This window comes from Prunus mume, linkage group LG4 (genome assembly GCF_029339155.1).
Source record: "Prunus mume cultivar Tortuosa linkage group LG4, ASM2933915v1, whole genome shotgun sequence".
Lineage (NCBI taxonomy): Eukaryota > Viridiplantae > Streptophyta > Magnoliopsida > Rosales > Rosaceae > Prunus > Prunus mume.
In genome coordinates this window covers 22,490,522-22,512,549 of record NC_142701.1, presented here as the reverse complement: position 1 = coordinate 22,512,549, position 22,028 = coordinate 22,490,522, and the positions used below count along the sequence as shown (strand labels likewise).

Genomic DNA, 22,028 nt, shown 5'->3' with positions numbered 1-22,028 from the left:
TTTTAGACGTTCTAAGCAAAGACAAAGGCATCATTATACAAATGTTGTTTCACAAAATGAAGTGACGTATACATTATCTCCTCACTGTTGAAATGATGAACCTATTCATTTTATAAACAAGAAACGTTTTTCATTTGTTCATGTAAATTGAAATTGAAAAAGGCGATGAGCAATCCCACTAGGGAAAAAAATTATACAAAGCTAGGAATGATGATTAGAGGAAGAGAATAACTTCTTAACGGCCTATACATTGTGGCCATTAGAAACAAGTAATCTTTCTTCCTCATTTGCGGTGTCGCTCATGGAAAGCTGAATGTTTGACTTAGAGTTCATCTTGTTCCACTCGTTTTCTACACGGAAGAAAACCCATTGAAAGCGACGGAAAATCTCCAAGGCCGTGATTGCGAACACGGTAAGGTAATTGTGGCGAAGATGGGAAGACAGCTTGTATGTCCAGGTACAACGCAGAATCAAGTTGCTACTTATCACCCAGAAGTAAACCTGCAACACATTTCACATAAAATAATTTCAAGGCAAGTCACAAGTTGAGTCATTTGGTTTGCATAGGAGTGTCAAGGCCACCTTGCATGGGATTAAGGAGCCAAAACCAACCAGGCAATGTGTCAAATAATTAGTTTGTGTAATACTACTACTGACACCAGTAGATGGTATATACTTACCCATTTCCGTCCATGTATGAGGTTTGACAAGAGATGTGCTTTGCCGAACTTGAAAATCCGAGTGAAACCACTGACAAAAGGAAATCAGATATTTAGAGGGCATGGCAAAATGATATTAATGATGCAACAAGTTGAAAGCATGAATAATCTGTGTTCCAATATGTCCTGGAACATTTATCACTGATTTACAAAGAAGCAAACCATCATCAAACGACATAAAAAATTAAGTTCCCTCGTTGTATGACATGAGTTCATTCTAAATCTGGTTGCATATAGCAGTGATTGTGTGGTAATTGTATCTGATGGATATTTCATTCCAGCAGTTTGTTAACATGTTGATTAAGGTGACATAGGAACAAATGTGAAATATTAAAGGTCACAAGTTCAGCATTTATCTACTATTAATATTGTGTGAAATAAAAAGCATTTCACCTACCTCAAGTCCCAATCTCTAGTCACGTCCCAGTAGAAAGAGTACAAAGAGTTCAAAACACCTGATAGAAGCCAGAGGGGCCGATAAAAGTTTGTCCACTTCTCAGGAAAGACATGATATTTAAGGGCTGAAAGATAAATCACAGGTACTGCAGTTGAATACTTCAAAGCTGAAATCAGAAGCAGATAAATTTAGTACTGCAATGAAGGCAACAAATCAATCAATACTTCAATAGCATACAATGCAAATAATACAGTTGGCACGGTTGCGTTTATCACAGTTGCAAATGAAAATGTAACATGCATAAAAGTTCTATCTGTGAATGCAAAAGTGAAACGTTGAGAATTGACAGAAGTAAAACAGAAATTACAGAGACCATTAAAAGTACTTGCAAACTTAACTTTAATTAAGAGAAGGGGAACAGAATACCTATTGCAAGATCAAAAACTAAATTCGCATATACTAACTGTCTAGATAATAGGATGTGTTTAATGGTTTTTGTAATATTTTATTTTACATAGCAGTGCAAAACCAAAATTCTCCAAGTGTCTCAAAAACATGGATGAGTGCCACTGAGGCTCTGAGGAGGAGAAGAAACATGTCCAAATGAATTGAGGAAAAAATTTGAGGCCAGATAAAAACATTGAAAAAGAAACATTTAAGAAAAGTGGCCAAGTGAGCATACCATTTAGAAGGGTTGTTTTCTCGCCAGTATCCTTGTATTGTCGAAGGCATTGGAACAAACGAAAAAGGTAAGGCAAAACAAGAACCAAGGGGATTGCAACAGAGTGACTGCCACAAACGGAGTCAGCTTCAAACCATGCAATAGTGGCAACCTGTTTTCAAAGAAAACGTCTTAGAGAAAAAAGAAAAGAAAAGTGAAGTATCACCAATATCTCTTTAACAAACAAAAGTCAAACAAGAACCGAAAGGATTGCAGCAGGACTGTCACGTGATCTCAATAATACAATAGAAAATTAAAAAAATGAAAATCGACAAAAGATTATTATAAGTAGATATGAAAGAATAAAGTTTTATTTTTCATCAGCAGAAAAGAGAAAAATTAAAGCAAAAGGCATAGACGAAGAATCCCAACTCAAAAGTGAAACCCTAACCTGTCGATGGACCATTCGACATACTGATCGCTCCAAATCTGAAAGCACCTGCATAGAAATGACAATCATAATCAGAATAGAAAAGCATAGGGGAAATTAGAAATCTCATCACAAATGCCAAAGCATTTCTTGATTCTGCACTCCTATTAGGTTAACCATATATACTATAATTCCTTAATCAACAACTATATTCTACTTCTATAAATAATTATTTAAAAAGAAAAGAAACACAAGAATGTACATAGATACACACTACACAATTATCAACATGTTTAATATATCACAAAGATTACACTCATGTGAAATGACTTGGATAATGATAAAATTAAACATAGGATGCATACCTTGGACATGGAGGTCAAAATATCGGCCAGGAAAAAGTCAGAAAATGATATTGCCTGTATTCGGCAAATAAGTAACAAACATTAATTAAACATCCTACACACAAACAACAAAAAACTCAAAGCACTAGTTGAGACAGAATATAAACTCCATTCCTAAGCAACTGGAAGTAAGTAATTGGTTTGGCTCTGCAGTGCTGCCATTCTGGGAAATTTATAAGAGGATAAAGTTCAACTTTCACTTTTCACTCTCATTGATGATTGATTAGTGAAACATAGTTTCTAATACGTACAGCGGCTACGCATGCAATGGGACCCACATTAGCAATCATAGCAAAAGTTAGCATGATAAAATCCGTATTTCATACATTCAAGTTCTGAGAAAACCCTAATCAATTAGTCACATCCTGTTCACAGTGCTGAACATATATCCAGACAAAGTAGGGAACCATCTCTAGTACAGGGAATAATCATGAGGCAAAATGATAACTTTGGCCTTGTAGAAACTGAACCTTCTTAACAACATAAATAGACATTAGGAAAATAAAACTCTAAGCTTCTTAGAGGTTTTGCATGACAAGGGAAATCATATGACCACTTAACAAACTTTTTCTCCTTCACAGTTTTCTAGCTCAAATTCCAAAAGATAAACAAGCATTGTGAGAAGTATTTTGCCAGTAAGTAGGAAACAAAAACAACAGACAGGAAAAGGAGCAAAGATTTGTCCTGAAAGAAACAAACTTGCCTGTAATGGGAGAACTATGCGCCAAAGAGTCCTTAACAAGTAAAAGCGAGATGACAAATAGAAAATATCAAAAGGGAATATCAAAATCATTGCAACAGCAGCATATAAGAGTACCTGCAGGAGAATGTATGTAAAACTTAGCATAATTACAAGATACTAATTGAAGGAAGGCAAAACATGGGCATTGACATTGTCAGTATGATAAATAATGTTAGGCAGATAATATAAACAATCATAAAAATATAACTGCACCATTTATTCTATGCACTGGAATACATCATTTAGCTTGGAAACTTTGGTCATTCAAACAATTTCTTTTGAAAAGCCTGATTATTCAAACAATTAAACTTTCGTTTTTTCAATCACAGATGAAAGTGGACTTATATAAGTATTTCATAAATCTTGTGAATTTTAGGTAAACACATATATAAACAGAATATTGAAAATAAAAAAGATTTAAGCATAAAACTCAGTCATTACAGGAAAAGCAAAGTCTTCAACATGCATAAACTTCATTGCCCACCACTAGTTTCCATTTACAATTATGCCTACAGAAGTGCTCAATAAAGAAATTTCACTTGATATTAACAAAAACAATTGGAACCACTTTTTCCAGTCACAAAGTTAAGCACGCTTTGCAATAGCAGTTTTGGGGTGGCAATGTACTGCCAAGTCTCCTGTAGTACCCTTCCCTTTTATTTATAATAGTCATGTGTATATATATATATATATATATATGTATGAAATTAGTATTGAATACATAATATAATAGTCATGTCTACAACAATGAGACTGGATGCATCTATTACACTGGTTGCGATGCAGCAAGTGACACTTCTCCATGTGAATAAAGATAAAGATATGCTGTCATGCTTGTTGGCACAACAATTGTCATCCATGTGGCACACTGCAAATAGCATATTGAATGGTAAGAGTGAATCAATGAAACAGGAGGTAAAAAGAAGGAGAAAAAAATCAATGGCAGATATGCCAAAAGTAGTTGACCAACAGAATTCCATAAAGAAAACATGCAACCTCCTATTAACAGAAATAACTAAAATGCAGTATGCTCCTCACAATTATTTTTCTTCCAACAGCACAATTGAAGATATGTTTTTTTAATATATTTAAAAAAAAGGCATTGAAAGCTATATGTTATGACTTCTGACCTTTAAATTAAAGAATAGTTAACAAAAATGCCACTATACACAGTCAAAACAGATGAAAAATATAATTCCATAAGAAACATGAAAATACAAACTATGCATTACAAGCCTTATGTTTGTATAGCATAACCATTAAAGTCCTGGATGACAACAGCACCAGAAAATAACTCTTAGGCTAATGACTCAAGATGACTGACTTAACGCACTGGTACCTTCCATATTTCTCTGTGGGTCAGATGATTTTGATCGAGATCAAAAATTTTTGCATAATTGACATTGGCCTGAGCAAACACCCATAGATTAATTCCCCAAAACCAAACCATCATAGTCTGCACATATAAAAAACAGAGGAAAAGATGTCAATATAAGGATATAGAATGCAAAAGTATGATAGGATAGTCAATTCTGAATAAGAAACCATAACTAACCACAAGAAGTAGAGGATTATAATACAAAAAAGCCTCATATAGAAATAAATCTCGCAGATCCACACTCATCCTCATGACAGAATCCCATCCAATCTGCAAATTTAGAGGGTAGTTTGGTAACAACATCCTTGCAGCATGATCAATATTAATGTATTTTTTGGTTATTGTCACTTCTTATGGCATTAAATTCAGATCCTACAATCAGTAGTAAAAACAGGATTATATAGAACTGACCTTGCAACAAATGAAACCCCAGACAAAGAACAGTAGGACCTGCATACCAGATCAACTTAGAAACCAGAAAATGAAAGCAAACAAATAGAATATGAGAAAACATATATCTGGCTTGCTATCAAGTAAAAACCCATCCTAATTATCAAAAATACTCTCAATGAAGCAGAGAAGAAATGACCACTTGTATTCAATCAAACTTTGGTGATCCATGCAATCTATTTCAGAATTTTAAATTTCCTTCTTCTACCAGGTTGAGAAATTTACAATTATCTAGCAAAAAGCAGGAAATAACTGGAAAAATATATATTAGAAATACACAAAAATATTATAAATAACGAAACCTTGAATCTCCATAACAAAGCTGGAGATGGCATTATTGCAGCTGTACTAATTGGCATGCTTCCACCCTTCATATCGTTTGTTTCTGTCAGATTCAAGAAACCCTCCTCAGCACCATTTTCGTTATCACTTATACCTGAAAGAATTTTTACTTTAACTATTAAGACAGTGAAGGACAAACAAAACCCCAAGGTAGATATATCTAAACAGTAACCACAGAACTCATAAGTCATAACCCAAACACTAATTGTACCCAGATCAGAGACAACAGGTCTGCTACCCGACTTTCTTAAATGTGGACTATTGGAAGGAACTGTCGCAAGACCTCCAAACATAGATAAAACTAGCAATTAGGAAATTTTTCCGCCACGTAGCCAGCCAAGAACCTGCAGAAAATGAAATCACAGGGAAATATAAAATATGCTTCCAAAGCTACCAAAAGAATTTGGAAGCAATTGCCTTAAAGTTTGGGAGGTTGGGATGTCAAATAGAAGTAGAACAAAATAGTGATTTACAGATACAAAAGTTACTAGAAGGAAAACATAAATGGAGCTAAATGTTTTGAAATCCTGTACGCCATCTATAACCAAGTTCATTATTCCACAGCTCTGATGTGATACAATAACTAATGCAGCTTAAGAAAAAAAAACAAATCAGAGCGATGCATCTGAGCCACAACAGAAGAACTAACCACAACATTAAGAGCTTAACACTTAATTAAAAAAAATTCGTCCGAAAAAAAAAACACTTTATTAAAATTAGGATCCCTCCAACATCCAGCATTGAAGGGCTAACTAAAGACTCTTGTCTTTATGAAAAACCATCACCTAATTCAACATATGATTAGATGTATCAACAAAACCCGACCAATCCCATGGCATCAAAAAACTATAACAATGCGAATTAAGCAAACCACCTTATCAAAATTGTCTGCCAAATTCGCCAAAGCACTTCATGAACATAGCTTCTCAAAACCCAAATCCAAGTTCCCACCAAAAATCCTAAAATCCCAGAAACACCAATGGATACCCAGTTCCCCAAAATTCAGCAAAAAGTAAGAAAACACCAGAACGAAGCAAATGCAGAGAGGTATAACTGGAAAAGCTGAGCATGGATCAGATCCAACAGGCTTTTTAAAAAGAAAAAAAATTGAAGGGTTTTGATTAAACAAAAGTACCTTGCAATGCGAACCTTTTTACGGGTTCGCTGGATCTCCAACCTGATCTGATGCAAAAGGTTGATGGGGTTTGAGTGTGGACTAAGCAGAGGGAAGACGTAGAATGGCAATTAGAAATTAGAAAGAGACCTATTTTGAAAATTAAAACTTCAGGGAGGGGGATTTTTGGGAATTGAAATTGAAATTTAAGGCATGTTTGGTTTCGCCTTCAAAAACGTGTTTTTGGACCATTTTCGTATTTACTATTTAGAGACGATGAAAATGAGAAGCGTCAAATTGGAAAGAGATGCCTTTCCTCGTCACCTTCTTAAAACACAAAAGTATCGGAAAATGTATACGGTGTCGTTTCCATTTTGGGTAAATAAACTATATACAAATTTATAAATAAACGTAGATATGTATTTATAAAAACCACTATTTAAACATAAAAACTTAAATCAACCCAAAATTAACTTTTGACGAAAAGTTTAGGAGTAAAAGCCAAAAGCCCAAAACAAATACAAGAAGTTCAACAACAAGACAGGCCCAACAAAACCCTAAAGCCTTAACAGCTGAAAAGATCCAGTCAACACGCCAAAACAGCAAGGCATCTTATTATTTTGGTTTAACAACACACAACACAACACGACCAATTAATTAAGCGACTTTAAAAGAAAATTATTTTATCATTTTTAATTATATATTGATGCCAATTCGTGTCAAGACATGTTAATTTGGTGTAATGTTTCAATCTCGTGCTAAAATTTTGAAACAAAAACAACACGACATGACACAATGTTGTGTCAAAATTTTATAAACGTCATGTTAATTTCGTATTGATTTTATATCCTTCACATTTCATCTTCCACCTTATTCTTATATATAAATAAATTTGTTGAGTCTAACTTTACTTACCATACATACCCACCAAAAAAATATTGTGTCAATTACAACAAATTGCAGAGTATTTAACAAATAATAAAAATAGTAACTTACATCTTTTAAACCTCATCAGTTTCATTTAATAGAATTACTTTTCTTTTTTAGAAAGTTAGTGTCACTTGCCTCATAACATACCCACGACCAAGAGCAACAATGTGGAAGTTGTTGGCGACAATTCTGGTTGTGGTTGTGGTGGTTGCGGCTGCGGCTCGAGCCGAGACGGCTGACTATGGGCCTTGTATCATTGGCCGGGACTCGTCGTGCAACGAAAGACAATGGCGGAGGCCAGGAGGCTGGAACAATTTGAATAATCCTCCAGCAGCACCCAGCCCTGATCAGCTAACTCCTACTCTTGATTCCGCGGAGTATGTTCATGATATTCCAGAAATAGAACCATCATCCTACGTAGGCCTATGATCAACAACCTCCACACTAATGTACCCAATTTATAAATAAAATATATTTTTATTTTCTTTCTTTTCTCTTGGGTACAGGTCCTGAATAATATTATCTTATTAACTAGGGTTGCGTGAGTGTGCAAATTAAAGGGTACAAGAAAAAAGATGAAGAAGAAATTGTTAATGTTCCATATGTATGGTGAGTGATTGGGTGCCTATGGTAGAAAGGTTTTATTATGATGTCTTATGATCAGTAAATTATATGAATATGTGAGATCAAGTAGAGTTATGACATCAATTATGTGAAAGTGTGGTCAAGGGCGGAACCAGAAATTTTTCAACGGGTGGGCTAGCTAAAGTTATTAGCTTTAAAATGTAGTGATTATTTTTTTTTGGTACTTACAATTTCTATAGTCTTTCTAGAAATAAAAGTAAACATTAAATCATATAAACCAAGCTAGTTCATAGCTCCATAGACTAATTTTCAATAAGTTTTAACATAAACCAAATAAGGTTTAATACCATAGTGGATTGAACATCTAAGATTTTTTTACCTAGATTGATCTTAGGTTCTTTCATGCATTCATATTATAGATGAAAAGTTATTTTATGTAAAAATATTGACTAAGTATGAAAAATGAGTTTTGAAATAATCATTTTATTAAAATAATTTTTGGCGGCTTTTATTCCTTACACATCAAATAAGAAAAATTGATTTTATGGGATTTTAGTATGAAGTATATATTGACTTAATGAGCCATTATTTTTAGCCTAAATCGTATTTTGCACTAAAACCGATTTTTCATATTTTGATTTAGTGGGAATTTGATTTTCTAGTATTTTTATTTGAATCCAAATGAGGGTACTTCCTTATTTACATTGTAAACTTAAGTAAATGGAGTAATATAAAAATAAATAAAAGTAAAATGACAAAGACATTTACTTAAATGTTGAAAATGAAAATAAGGTAATCTGTACACCGCATTAATACTGAAAATAAGTTAAATATATATATAAGTTTTATATTTTTTCCTTAAAAAACCACACTGGGCTATATTGTAGCCCTTAGTGTGGTTCCGCCTGAGTGTGGTGACAAATTAACTATTGGTTTAGTTTCTATGTGAACTCGGTAGTATGCTGATATTAAATATAGAAGTTTGTAGGGCTGGCGCGGTTCGGCCCGGTTGAGCTTAACTCGAAACCAAAACCGATCATTCATCCGGTCCGGTCCGTTCGGTTTTTAAAAAATAAAGAAAAACCGGATCAAGACGAATCGATTGGTCCGTTTTCAGTTTGAACGGTTTGGCTTTACTTTTTTTAAATAAAAAATAAAAAAATTCGTTTCTTCGTGGGCTGTAGTAGCATATAAGACCCTATTCACATTCGTATAAAAAGTTGGCCTAAAATAATTTCTACATGCCATCCTAACTTCCAAATACAAAACATGGTCATCCAAACCAAACATACAATCTTAAGAATTATATCTCAATGTAAAAATTAATAATTAAATTACAAACCAAATTTGAAATACAAGCCAAAAATTAACATATAACACTAACAAAGGCTTCACATATTAAATTATCACTGAAACGAAGGACTTGAGTTGGTAGGTGCCGGTAAAATTGCACGATCTACAAATAAAAACACACATTAAAACATTAGGCAAAAATGCAACTATATATATACATATATTAATAGTATACATCATTAAATCACATCAAACTAAGAACAAATACCTAACTCAATGGATTCAACATAGCAGCACTAATAAACTGATAAACCCATCCAATTAATGCAATTAATTATTTATCAAAACTACTATTAAACTGCTTACCTATGGCTTATGAGGAGGTGAACTACTACTGCTTCTTCTCCTCAAAAGATTTGCATAAAACACCATCCACCATTAGAACAAGCTAAAGCCAAGTACCAGATCTTTTAAAAACTAAACAACCCACCAGTCCCATAGAAACATGAGAATTTTTTAAAGTTAAAAAACAAGTAGTAAGCACAAATTTCGTAGATAAACACGTATCCAATGAAACTATAGAAAAATGCTCAGTCAAAGACAAGCAACAAAAAAGATGAAGACATATTAGACTCCAGAGTAATAACAAACATATGACAGGAAATTAAAGAGGGAGAGTCAGTAATTTAAAAAAGTAAACAAGATATCAAGTATATTATATTCCTTCAAAATAACACGACAGACTAAGAACTTTTAAAGGTATTTTGGCATAAATGAAAAACATTAACTCATCTAAAAAGGGACAAAAAATAGTACATAATAGATAATTATCAAAACATATATAGTAAACAATACACATCGAGATACCAGGAGTTATATTCACAGATTCACAGTCAAATTTGAAGTATATTACCTCCATAAAAAAATTAATTTATCAGGAAAACAAAGCTTCACACGTAATAATCTTTATGAATCAATTATAAGAAATAAAAAAGAGAAGCAGATCATCATGTTCACAACTCACATGTCCATTGGGCACCAAATAAAGATGAAGATTGAAAATTTACAGCAGCCCCTCGAATAAAAAGGACTAATGTAAAGACATTAGCATATACATAATCACAACAACCACAACTCATACCCAATGTCAACGAATCCCCAAAATAAACAGCCCTAAATACCCAAAATAAACAGCCCTAATATTTCATCACAGCCATCCCTAAACTTGTTTAGTTGAATAAAAGATTAATAACCAAGAAGCCCTAGAGGAAAAGAGTACCTATCGCGCTTGCTGTTGTGGTGTAGGCTGATGACAAGTTGGATAAAAAACCTTTAGAAGAACCTAGAAACAAGCATGATCCAGATGAGAGATACCAGTGACTTGTAACTAGGCAGCTGAGTTCTTTGATTTACAAATTACAACACAAATTTAATAGCTTTGATCAATGAATATCTATCAAGATTGTTCAAGTAGGCAAGACTAATAGAACTGAAAGTGAAGGTGTGGATCGTTTACCTGATCAAAGATCCGATAGGGAGAAAAAAAGAAGCCGAAAAGGGGTGATCCATGTGCAACAGACTCTTGATTTTTAATCAACCACCTCAAGTTCAAAACTTCATCTTTTCAACAACATTTACAGTTAAACTAAGCATATACATATTCATTCATGATCATATCTTCAGAGAGAGAGAGAGAGAGAGAGACTTACAACTGCTCACAAGAAATTTGAGGCTCTTCGAGCTCTTGGGCGATATAAATACAAATATACAGAGAGAGACTTGGGCGAGATCTTGGGGAGTCACTTGAGTTGTGCGATGGCGGCGAGATCTGCATCTCGAGAGAATAGAAGGAGAGTGAGAGAGAAGAGAGGGAGAGGAAAACCTAATTCGCGTAAACTAAGAGGGGTTTAGTTTTATCGAGATATGGTCAGTTCTATTATAACAAAATAGAATCACCTAATAAAATAATATTTTTATATTATATATTATATATAAATATCGGACTGTCCGTCCGTCCATATGTAAAACCGAGGTGGAACGGTTTAAACCGTCCGTCGGTTCGTCCAATTTTGTTGACTTTTAGTCAACTCGGTTTTCCGGTTTTTCTTCCGTGCGGTTCGGTTTCCGGTTTTTCGGTTAATATGCCCACCCCTGGAAGTTTGTATCCTAATTTTCAAATGTGGTTTTTTTTTTATTGTTAAAGATAAATGTCACCTAAAGTTAGGCCTAAAATCTCTATTGCACCAAGACTGCAAATCTCAACGTTTATAAAAGATTTCACCACATAGGGAAGTCAAATTTTCGAAGTCAAGGAGAATCAAGCACATATCTCATAACTGTCGCATCAACCACAAAATTAGCTTTTTCTAAGCACATGTCAGAACCTTACATACTGTTGATAAGGATGAAGAATTTTGCTATCCTTTATAAACAATCTCCATGGAACCTCCCCACAACAGAAGTTAGAGTTAATCTGAACTTGATTGAATAACTCAGAAACCTTTTATGGCTTCTCCACTGCGTACCCATGGTAGGCCTTTCCTTCAAGACCTTGGCTTCAATAATCCGAATATACAATCCATCCCATTGTTCTTATTTTCTAAATGTCAGTCGCCCAATTTTAGTTACCTAATACCCACCAAAAATATTGTGTTCTTCCAACTGTTAAAGTTCTTTAAATCTCTAGAGTAAATTTCAAATTTGTACCCTGAATTTGCCCCTTGTAAGCCAACATTGGCTTTCCAAACTTCAAAATGTCTCAGTTTAGTGGCCACATACACTCTTTGCTGTTGGAGAAAATGAATGGCAACAGTATGCTGAGAACACAATCACGTTGTCTATGGCCAACACACTTTGGCCACATAAAACATGCGACTTATCTCATTATTGACTACAGGTGTGCACCGATGACGAATACAATTATGAATATGAATTCTGATTCAATATGGACTCAAAGTGATGATACCAGAATGCTAATATTTTAACTTAAATCAAAATAGAGTCCAACTAGGAAAGTAATCTTAAGAGATAAAATATAATCATATTTAAAATAGGATTAACATAAAAATACTTTATTGAAAATAACTCTAACTAGGAATCCTATAATGAATGCATGATTTACATGAAATTATCTTCCTCATATCGATCAAGTCACACTACAAAAATCTGTGATTGAATGTGTTGCGCCAAAACTTCCAGTAAACAATATTCACACACTAATTCCCAACTTATGCTAGAGTCTAGGAAATGACTATACAATTTTCATACTAACATTATATTATATGAATGAACATATACAAAATAGATGGTTTGGATCAATAAAATTCCGTATTATATTTTTATAATATATGATATCGAATATGGGTTTGATTTAATAAGAACATGGTTATTTCATAGTCCTCGTGATCCATTTGGCCCCATGATCAGACTTTTGTTTTTGTTATTTTGTTTATGTTTTTGCAGGTATTGCAAGTAGAAAAAGATTGTTAAAATATTAATAACTTCTAATATTTTTTTTTTAAAAAAGGTAAGGGTATTGTTGAAAAACTGAACGATGTTTCATTCCTAATACTGCACAAATCAAACATGGTAATGAGATAAAATTACTTTTTCTTGTCTTAATTTCCTAGCTTTTCCAAATATGGGAATGAACATCCTTCATTCCTACCTCATGGGATTAGACATGGGAAGTTTATTCCTAAGAAGTTCAATCCGTGAACCAAACGGGCCTAGGTGTTTAGATCTAACATTTTTTTGTTGTGACTCCAAATTTATCCCATGTTTAATTAATTTGAGTGAAATTAAGAATTTACCCGTGGGATAGGGGTATTTTAGTCATTTTTTTATCCGGAAGGAATTTGGGAATTCCAGTTGTATCGTTGCATATAGCACGGCGAGATGAGTTCGTAGGCACGTAGTGGGCTCGAATCGGAGTTGTAACGAGAGAGTTACGATCGAATGAAGCTCAGTGGCACGATCGTAAATATTTGGAAAATGAATTTTTGATAAAAAGACGGAATTGCCACCGTCTCTCTCTCTCTCTCTCTCTCTCTCTCTCTCTCTCTCTCTCTCTCTCTCTCTCTCCTCTCTCTCCCTCTCTCCTCGGTTTCGACACCACCATGGCCGCCACGTTTTGACGACCGTGCTCTCCTCCCGCCACCAAACTTGACGGGCCGGTACCAAAATGACCGGCGCCGTCCTCTTCCTACCCCAGCCAGCCCGCCGTCGGCCGCCGTAATTTCGCGAAAAACGAGGAGAAAAGCTCGGTTTTGATAGAAACTACCGGCTTCGTTCTCCGTCGTCCGGCCACCAATTTCGGTAAGTGAGGTATGGTTTCTCACCTATTTTCCGAGCTCTAGCTGCCTGTTGGGTAGGATTGCATCAATTTTGAGTGTAGGTAACTTGATTTACGAATTGGGTTTCGGCCGAATTTCGAGGGGAGATTCCGGCCACTTCCGGTTAGTTTTTGGGTATGCCCAAGAACAAAAGTGGCTCCAAATTAGGTGTATTACCTCGGGTAGGAGTCTTGACTCTTGATTTGGAAGTTTTCCGGCGATGGGTATCGCTTTGGACACTCCACGCGTTGCCTGCGCATGTGGGGCGCGTGGGCACTTTGTAGAAAAGGGCATTTTGTCCCAATGTGATCCTCTCGTTGTCACGAGCGCGTATGTGTGCTCGGATTTTAATTTGGATATCGTTAGAGTCCCGAACGGATATCGCATATTGCGTATTTTCTGGGTTTGCTAAGTTTGGACCGTTGGATGGTCCTGAAGTTATAATATGTTGATCTAGGTATTACCAGGATCGTGCAGGATTTGACGGATCGTAAAATGGAGTCCCGGATACTCCGGAAATGCCAACCCTAGGGTTAGGGTTTTAGTGACCGTCCGATCGTGCGATCGTGAGCGATCCAACCGTCCGATCTGGACCAAACTTACAGGACGTGTGTCCTAGACCTTGTAGAACCTATAGGAACTTTCGGATCATAATTTGGAGGTCGTGGGCCTCGCGGGCCTATTTGACCAAGTTTGGGTAGTTTGACCTTAGGTTGACCGCTAGACTTTCGTTGTAGTTCTACCATCCCAGGAGGGTTAGAATGACCTTAGTGACAGGTCTTGAGCGTTGTTGAGTTAAAGGGATATTGTGGGTTTAGGATATAAATTGGTGAATTTAAATGCGGGAGTTTATGGAATGCTTTATTGGTTGAGGTTTATATAGGATTAGAAATTATATTTTATATATTTAATTGTGTGGTTGTATAAAGGTAAATAAAGAGATCGAATGTTAGTTTACAGTACTATACGCACTACCCTACCCCCATATTGTGATTATGTTGAGGCCTTTAAACCCGTGCGGTTGGTGAGAATGTAGTCAGCCCAAAGTGAACAGTATGATGGCTGGTGAGAATGTAGCGGCCCAAAGTGAACATATGATGGTTGGTGAGAATGTAGCGGCCCGGTGTTAAGGTCACACGCGTCTTTGGATTAACCGGCGTGTTGACAAACCTCATACGTGGCGGTGCGTCGGCGTATGAGGAGATATGATTGTGTCGGGCTGGTGAGAATGTAGCGAGTCGGTGTTGAGTCGCACGCTTCTTTGGATTAGCCGGCGTGTTGCGGACCTCATCGTGGCGGGTGCGTCCGACGTATGAGGGGAGATATGATTGTGTGCGGGCTGGTGAGAATGTAGTCGAGCCCGGTGTTGAGGTCGACCCGCGCGCTTTAGATTAGCCGGCGTGTTGACCCCATACGTGGCGGGTGCGTCCGGCGTATGAGGAGATATGTTTGTGTGTGGGCTGGTGAGAATGTAGCCAGACCCAGTGTTGAGGTCGCACGCGCGTCTTTGGATTAGCCGGCGTGTTGATAGACCCCATACTTGGCGGGTGTGCCTCGGCGTATGAGGAGATATGATTGTGTGAGGGCTGGTGAGAATGTAGCCAGCCCGGTGTTGAGTCGCCGCGCGTCTTTGGATTAGCCGGCGTGTTGACAGCGGACCCCATACGTGGCGGGTGCGTCCCGGCGTATGAGGAGATATGATTGTGTGAGGTTGGTGAGAATGTAGCGGACCCGGTGTTGTGGTCGCACGTCTTTGGATTAGCCAACGTGTTGATGCACTCCATCGTGGCGAGTGCGTCCGGCGTATGAGGAGATATGATTGTGTGAGGGCTGGTGAGAATGTAGCCGGGCCCGGTGTTGAGTCGTCGCGTCTTTGAATTAGCCGGCGTGTTGACATACCCCATACATGGCGGGTGCGTCCCGACGTATGAGGGGAGATATGATTGTGTGAGGTGGTGAAAATGTAGCCAGGCCCGGTGTTGAGGTCACATGCGTCTTTGGATTAGCCAGCGTGTTGCAGGACCTACATGGCCGGGTCGTCCCGACGTATGAGGGGTGATATTGTGATTGTGGTTGGTGAGTTGTGATGAATAAATCCTAAAATATATGAATTTGTATGGCTGTAATGGTTTATTTGATATTAGGAGCCAGGATTGATACGAAAGAGCTACGTGTGGCTTGATCCCTTAGTAGGGTACGTAGGCAGCCTGAAGTTACTAGGTGCAGCCACGGATTGGACTTCACTTAGGTGGTTTTATTGAGATTGGTTCGGACCTTGTTGTTGGTCTTGAAACTTGGTTGAATTGAGGCTTGTCCTGTGGAATGAGTGAGTGAAGGTGTGCATAAATAGATTTTGAATTTGTTATATGCATGATTGATGTATTAAGTTGTTTTAAAAACATGGTGGGCAGTTCTGCTAGAATCATTTGAAGGCCGGAGGCCATTTGTGTAAATTGCATGAGATTATATTATGCGTGCTGCCGGTTGGGTTATAAAATGTGTTTTATGCAGGTGGAAATTTTGGGGAAATGTTCAATTTGAGGGAGACTCTGCAAAATTTGGCAGAAGTCTCGTGCCCTTAATCCTCTCTGTAGCGAGGACATAGATTTAAGGAGTGAACCCGGCGTGGGGTGATGCCGGGGTCTCCGCAAGGTTCTCGGGTTCCGGGAAATTCGGGCGGGTCCTGTCATTTGTGCCCCAAAATTAACTTTTGAGAATGGAGTGAAAATACGGAAAAGGTTTAGGAAGGACGTTAAGACTTTGCTGCGCTTGACAATAACGTCTGTGGTGGTGATCCGTGCCGTATAAACTGGTTCAAGGACTTTTATGCCTTACTTCAGCATGATAAACACAAAATAATAAATTTCAACCATTAGTTAAGATTTTAAAGACTTTAGGCCTTAATCACTTCACCTACACGCAGACGACTTTACTCCAAGTCTTCGAGTGATGGAGATTAATCGGCTCATTTTTCTTTTCAATTCCTAATCTCCTGTTTTTTGATTATTTTGCATGAGTTGTTGACTTGTGTCTATAAAAGGAGGTTCATTTCTCCTGGAGCCACAAACACAGATAATCACAAACGAAACTTTCCACGGGAATGGGATCTTCATGGCGCAACCTTTTTTCTCCACATTGTATAGTTTTGCTGTTACTCAATGTTACTCACTGTTTTTCATTTGTGCAGACAGTAGAGAGAAGTGGCCATGTTGATGAGTGCTCTGCCTTGTTTCAATTCAAGGAAAGCTTCACGGTTAACAAGTCTGCTTCTGTACATCCTTTTGCTTTTCCGAAGGTTGCATCTTGGAAGCGAGAAGGAGATCAGAATTGGAGCAATTGCTGCTTATGGAAGGGTGTTGAGTGCGATGAGGAGTCTGGCCATGTTGTTGGCCTTGACCTCAGCAGCAGCTGTCTCTATGGTTCTCTCAACTCCAACAGCAGCCTCTTCCAACTTGTTCACTTGCAGAGGCTTGACCTTTCAGATAATGATTTCCATTTCTCTGAAATACCATCAAGATTGGGTCTCGATCTCACCAACCTGACATATCTCAACCTTTCCTTATCCGGGTTTTCTGGCCAACTGCCTACTTCTCTGGGGTATCTTCTTTCCTTAAATTTCTTGGACATCTCCAACTGTAAATTTTATCCCCATGTTCCGTCTTCACTCGGAAACCTTACCCAGCTCCGTTACCTTGACATGTCTTCATATTATGACGTTTCAAATAATTTTTCCACAGGCCAAGTTATTGATTCTTGGTCATGGGTTGGAAAGCTAACCAAGCTCCACACTTTGCTCCTTACGGAAGCTAACATAACTGGAAAATTCTTATGTTTTTTGGCTAACCTGACACAACTTGAACATCTAAACTTGGCCACTAATGAAATCTCTGGTCAAATCCCATCTTGGTTTATGAAGTTGGCCAAATTAACTACTCTATTGCTCGGGCAAAACAATTTGCAAGGAGAAATTCCTAGGTCTCTCTTTCAGCTCAAAAATCTTGAATCTCTTGGTCTTGCCTATAATAACTTGAGTGGATTAGTTGAGTTTGATCAGTTTATCCAGCTCAAAAAGTTAAAGGTACTTCGATTATCATACAACAAGTTATCACTGCATATCAAAACCAATTTGAGTTTTACTCTTCCACAGCTTCAAGTTCTAAGGTTGGGTTCCTGCAACTTAACAGAGCTCCCAGAGTTTTTAAGAAGTCAATACGAATTAAGCGACCTATACCTTGGTCAAAACAATATTCGTGGGCGAATACCAAAATGGTTGTGGAACGCAACTAGAGAAACTTTGTTGACTCTTGACCTCTCTCAAAACTTCTTAACAGGATTTGAGCAAGATCCAATCATTCTTCCATGGAAAAATCTAATTACTTTAAATCTCATGTTTAATCTGATACAAGGTTCACTGCCAATTCCACCACAATCAATCAGAAATTATATGGTCGCAGAAAATCATTATAGTGGAGAAATTCCGCCCTCGTTCTGCAACTTGAATCATTTGCACATTCTTGATTTGTCCAACAACAACTTCAGTGGCATGCTTCCACAGTGTTTGGGTAACTCCAGTGATTTGGAAATGTTTATGCTGAACAGCAATTCTTTCCATGGCAGTATTCCTCAATTATGTCCAACAGCCGAAAGTAGTTTGAAAATGGTTGACTTGAGTTACAATCAGTTACAGGGGAAGGTACCAAGATCAATGGCAAATTGCACTCTATTAGAGTTTTTTAACCTTGAAAACAATCAGATGAGTGACATCTTCCCTTCTTGGTTAGGGACACTTCCAGCATTGTCGATTCTCATTTTGAGGTCTAACGGATTTCATGGCATGATTGGGAAGTCTGCAACTAACCATGACTTCCCAAAGTTGTGCATCATTGATTTATCTAACAATGATTTTTCAGGTATGTTGCCCTCTAACTACTTAGAGAACTGGAATTCCATGAAATTTGTTGACAAGAGTGAGCAAGCTTATTTTGTAGCCTCTTCGATGTCAGACAGCTCAGGCGGCTATGCTTTTTCATACTCGATCACGACTTTTGAAAAAGGTGTTGAGTTGGATTATTTTCAAACCCCTTATCTGCTTAGGTTGATAGATTTCTCAAGTAATAAATTTGAAGGAGAGATTCCAGCAGGTATCATTGGGAATCTAAGAGCCCTTATTTCGCTTAACCTTTCCAACAATGCTCTCACTGGTCACATCCCCTCATCTTTAGGGAACTTGACTGCTCTTGAATCGTTGGATCTCTCCCAAAACCAGCTCTCAGGAAGGATCCCCGGTAATTTGGCACAACTCAATTTCCTTGCATATTTTAATGTCTCCCATAACTATCTTTTGGGGTCTATACCACTTGGCCAACAATTTGATACATTCCTAGAAGATTCATACCAAGGAAACTCAGGTCTGTGTGGAAAGCCTTTGTCAAAGAAATGTGAGAGCTCAATATCGCTACTGCCATCAATCTTCGAAGAAGATGAAGACTCTGGATTTCAAATTGAACTAGATTGGTATGTGGTTCTGCCAGGAGCTATTAGTGGTCTAATAGTTGGAGTGGTTGCTGGGAACTTTTGGACAAGCAAGAATCATGAATGGTTTGTAGAGAAGATTAGCAGGAGTAAGAAGCCAAGAGGCACAAGGGCGAGGAGGGGACACAGAAATTAGACAAGTATTTGTGTTTTTGTTTTGAATTCTTGTAAGCGTGGCGGTGTAATTTGTTTGTTGTAATATGTTTTTAGAGTAAGTTCTCAACTAGCTACGTACCCGAAATTTTATTGCTAATATCAAATTCTAGTAATTAAATTGCAAACTCTGTTATTGAGGTTCTTCTCTGTCTGTCTGTTGTTAGCTTTGAAAGACTTTTGATTAATGGTTAGCTTGACAAGAATGTCTCTCTCTGTGCACCATGGCTTATAAACTCTGGCTCAAGACTTTTCAGCTCATAAACACGAACTAAATATATTTAAACTTGGGTAGATCTCAGAAATAGATATGATATGAAGACGATAACCTTGACCAAGTCATTACATTATTTAATGACAGATTTGTTGACACTTTCAAAAGCAATTTTGGTTAGGTCTTTAGCGTTGGCTCAAGTGCTGTATCATGGTCTTCCAAAGACAAAGAAGTTGAGGTTTTGTATTACAAGTCCAAGACCAACTGGCAGATTTGTTCAACAAACCGTTGAAGAAGGACCTGCTCATCAAGATGAGAACTTTAATTGGCGTGAAAAAAGTCTAGCTTAATTTGCAGATCCAACAGACTTTTTAAAAGAAAAAAAAATTGAAGGGTTTTGATTAAACAAAAGTACCTTGCAATGCGAACCTTTTTACGGGTTCGCTGGATCTCCAACCTGATCTGGTGCAAAAGATTGATGGGGTTTGAGTGTGGACTAAGCAGAGGGAAGACGTAGAATGGCAATTAGAAATTAGAAAGAGACCTATTTTGAAAATTAAAACTTTAGGGAGGGGGATTTTTGGGAATTTAAATTGAAACTTAAGGCATGTTTGGTTTCGCCTTCAAAAACGTGTTTTTGGACCATTTTCGTATTTACTATTTAGAGACGATGAAAATGAGAAGCGTCAAATTGGAAAGAGATGCCTTTCCTCGTCACCTTCTTAAAACACGAAAGTATCTTATTATTTTGGTTTAACAACACACAACACAACACGACCTATTAATTAAGCGACTTTAAAAGAAACTTATTTTATCATTTTTAATTATATATTGATGCCAATTCGTGTCAAGACATGTTAATTTGGTGTAATGTTTCAATATCGTGCCAAACTTGTGAAACAAAACCACACGACACGACACAATGTTATATCGAAAATGTATAAATGTCATGTTAATTTCGTATTGATTTTATATCCTTCACATTTTATCTTCCACCTTATTCTTATATATAATAAATTTGTTGAGTCTAACTTTACTTACCATAACACACCCACGACCAAGAGCAAAAATGCGGAAGTTGTTGGCGACAATTCTGGTTGTGGTTGCGGTGGCTGCGGTGGCTCGAGCCGAAACGGCTGACTATGGGCCTTGTATCATTGGCGGGACTCGTCGTGCAACGAAAGACAATGGCGGAGGCCAGGAGGCTGGAACAATTTGAATAATCCTCCAGCACACCGTGATCAGCTAACTCCTACTCTCCACCCACAAGGGCAAAGTCTAGGACAAGGGCAAGCAAGGGCTGTTACTATTCACGTGAATAGTGTCAGCCTTTGCATTTGTGGTTCCACCCACAAGGGCAAAGTCTAGGGCAAGTCTAAGGCAATTACTATTCATTGTACTTTATTTTCAATTTTTTTATAGTTTAAACCATTAATTTTGATAATCTTTTGTAATTAAATTTCGGATAAGATTTTCACCCTCTAAAATTGTGCCACGTCTGATGTAGAACAAATGTCAGATTTTATTGCTTGAGTTAGAAAAAGGACGTAGTGGGAATTATAAATATTTTACCTCATCGGTTAAATTTTGACCGCTTTGAATGTTCGCCTTTGCTTTTGTCAAGGCATTTCTCCATTTCCCTAACTCTTTATTAAGAAGTTTCCATCTACTAGACAACGCCATTTCGGTCCGAATAGAACCCGATCTTTGACAAAATTCTCCATGAATTTTGCTCCACATGTGATGAAACTTCATCTCATTACCCGTGATAGGGTCATGACTAATGTTCACCCAAGATTGACACAACGCAATATCTTCATTCGTTGACCACGAGCCTCCGACTTCAATAGAAGATGCCATTTGTTTTGTTTTATACAAATGGAAAGTAGTAGAAAGAGAGTAAAAAATATTTGAAGGAGAAGAGTTTGTATGGAGAATTGGTGTGGAAGTGAAAAATGTGAGTGGAGATGAACAAAAAAATTGGAAGGAGAAAAGTTTGTATGAAGAATTGGTGTGGAAAGTGAATAATGTGAGTAAAGAGTAAAAAATATGGGATGGAGAAGAAATTGTATGAAGATTTTAGTGTGGAAAGTAAATAAATTGGTTAGGTATTTATAGAGAAAAAATACAGAATTTTTGGGTATTTTTAAAAAATTCAGATTTTTTTCGATTTTTTTTGCAATTTTTAGCCAAAAAAGGACCGGATTTCGGAAAAATTCCATGAGAGTCCCGCCGCGCACGTGGCACCCGCTTGGAGATGTTAAGCGATGGGCGTCGTGCATGCCGAGCGCAACAAGATTTTCAATGTTGGCGGCGTGAATTACACGCCAGCGGTAAAAATTTGACTTCC

General features: G+C 37.2%; 2 protein-coding genes and 1 long non-coding RNA gene across 9 annotated transcripts; 1 reads left to right on the top strand and 2 right to left on the bottom strand.

Moving 5' to 3' along the window:
* Window positions 1-48: 48 nt before the first annotated feature.
* LOC103329411 (uncharacterized) lies at window positions 49-20,371 on the bottom strand. 6 transcript variants are annotated; one of them, XM_089049758.1, is made up of 15 exons: window positions 6,659-6,696; window positions 6,398-6,482; window positions 5,762-5,867; window positions 5,484-5,617; window positions 5,143-5,181; window positions 4,909-5,001; window positions 4,693-4,809; window positions 4,126-4,221; window positions 3,315-3,428; window positions 2,573-2,626; window positions 2,229-2,276; window positions 1,799-1,949; window positions 1,117-1,282; window positions 681-750; window positions 49-501 (listed from the first exon to the last, which is right to left on the bottom strand). In XM_089049758.1, exons 3-15 carry the CDS (start codon window positions 5,814-5,816, stop codon window positions 244-246), a joined length of 1,395 nt encoding a protein of 464 aa, XP_088905884.1. In that variant the 5' UTR covers window positions 5,817-5,867; window positions 6,398-6,482; window positions 6,659-6,696; the 3' UTR covers window positions 49-243. The 6 variants fall into 6 exon arrangements, with proteins under 6 accessions (XP_088905884.1, XP_016649051.2, XP_088905883.1 ...); XM_016793565.2 differs by having other exon boundaries at window positions 5,735-5,867; window positions 6,659-6,692; XM_089049757.1 differs by lacking the exons at window positions 6,398-6,482; window positions 6,659-6,696 and adding an exon at window positions 20,094-20,371 and having other exon boundaries at window positions 5,735-5,867.
* On the bottom strand, window positions 9,337-11,158 carry LOC148918200 (uncharacterized). Of its 2 annotated transcripts, none has more exons than XR_016125877.1 (3): window positions 10,725-11,158; window positions 9,812-9,922; window positions 9,337-9,608 (listed from the first exon to the last, which is right to left on the bottom strand). It is a non-coding gene; the product is annotated as an uncharacterized LOC148918200 (long non-coding RNA). The 2 variants fall into 2 exon arrangements; XR_016125876.1 differs by having other exon boundaries at window positions 9,812-9,893.
* On the top strand, window positions 16,826-19,610 carry LOC103329448 (receptor like protein 27-like). The gene has a single exon (XM_008231923.3). It carries the CDS (start codon window positions 16,880-16,882, stop codon window positions 19,445-19,447), a length of 2,568 nt encoding a protein of 855 aa, XP_008230145.2. The 5' UTR covers window positions 16,826-16,879; the 3' UTR covers window positions 19,448-19,610.
* Window positions 20,372-22,028: the final 1,657 nt, after the last annotated feature.

Excerpts from the sequence above, each read along its gene's own strand:
- LOC103329411 (XM_089049757.1), bottom strand. The coding sequence starts at position 5,816 with ATGTTTGGAGGTCTTGCGACAGTTCCTTCCAATAGTCCACATTTAAGA. Across the intron at positions 5,002-5,142 it reads GGGGTTTCATTTGTTGCAAG|ATTGGATGGGATTCTGTCAT; the intron begins GTCAGTTCTATA and ends CTAAATTTGCAG. Across the intron at positions 4,222-4,692 it reads CCCACAGAGAAATATGGAAG|TGTGCCACATGGATGACAAT; the intron begins GTACCAGTGCGT and ends TGCTATTTGCAG.
- LOC103329448 (XM_008231923.3), top strand. The coding sequence starts at position 16,880 with ATGGGATCTTCATGGCGCAACCTTTTTTCTCCACATTGTATAGTTTTG.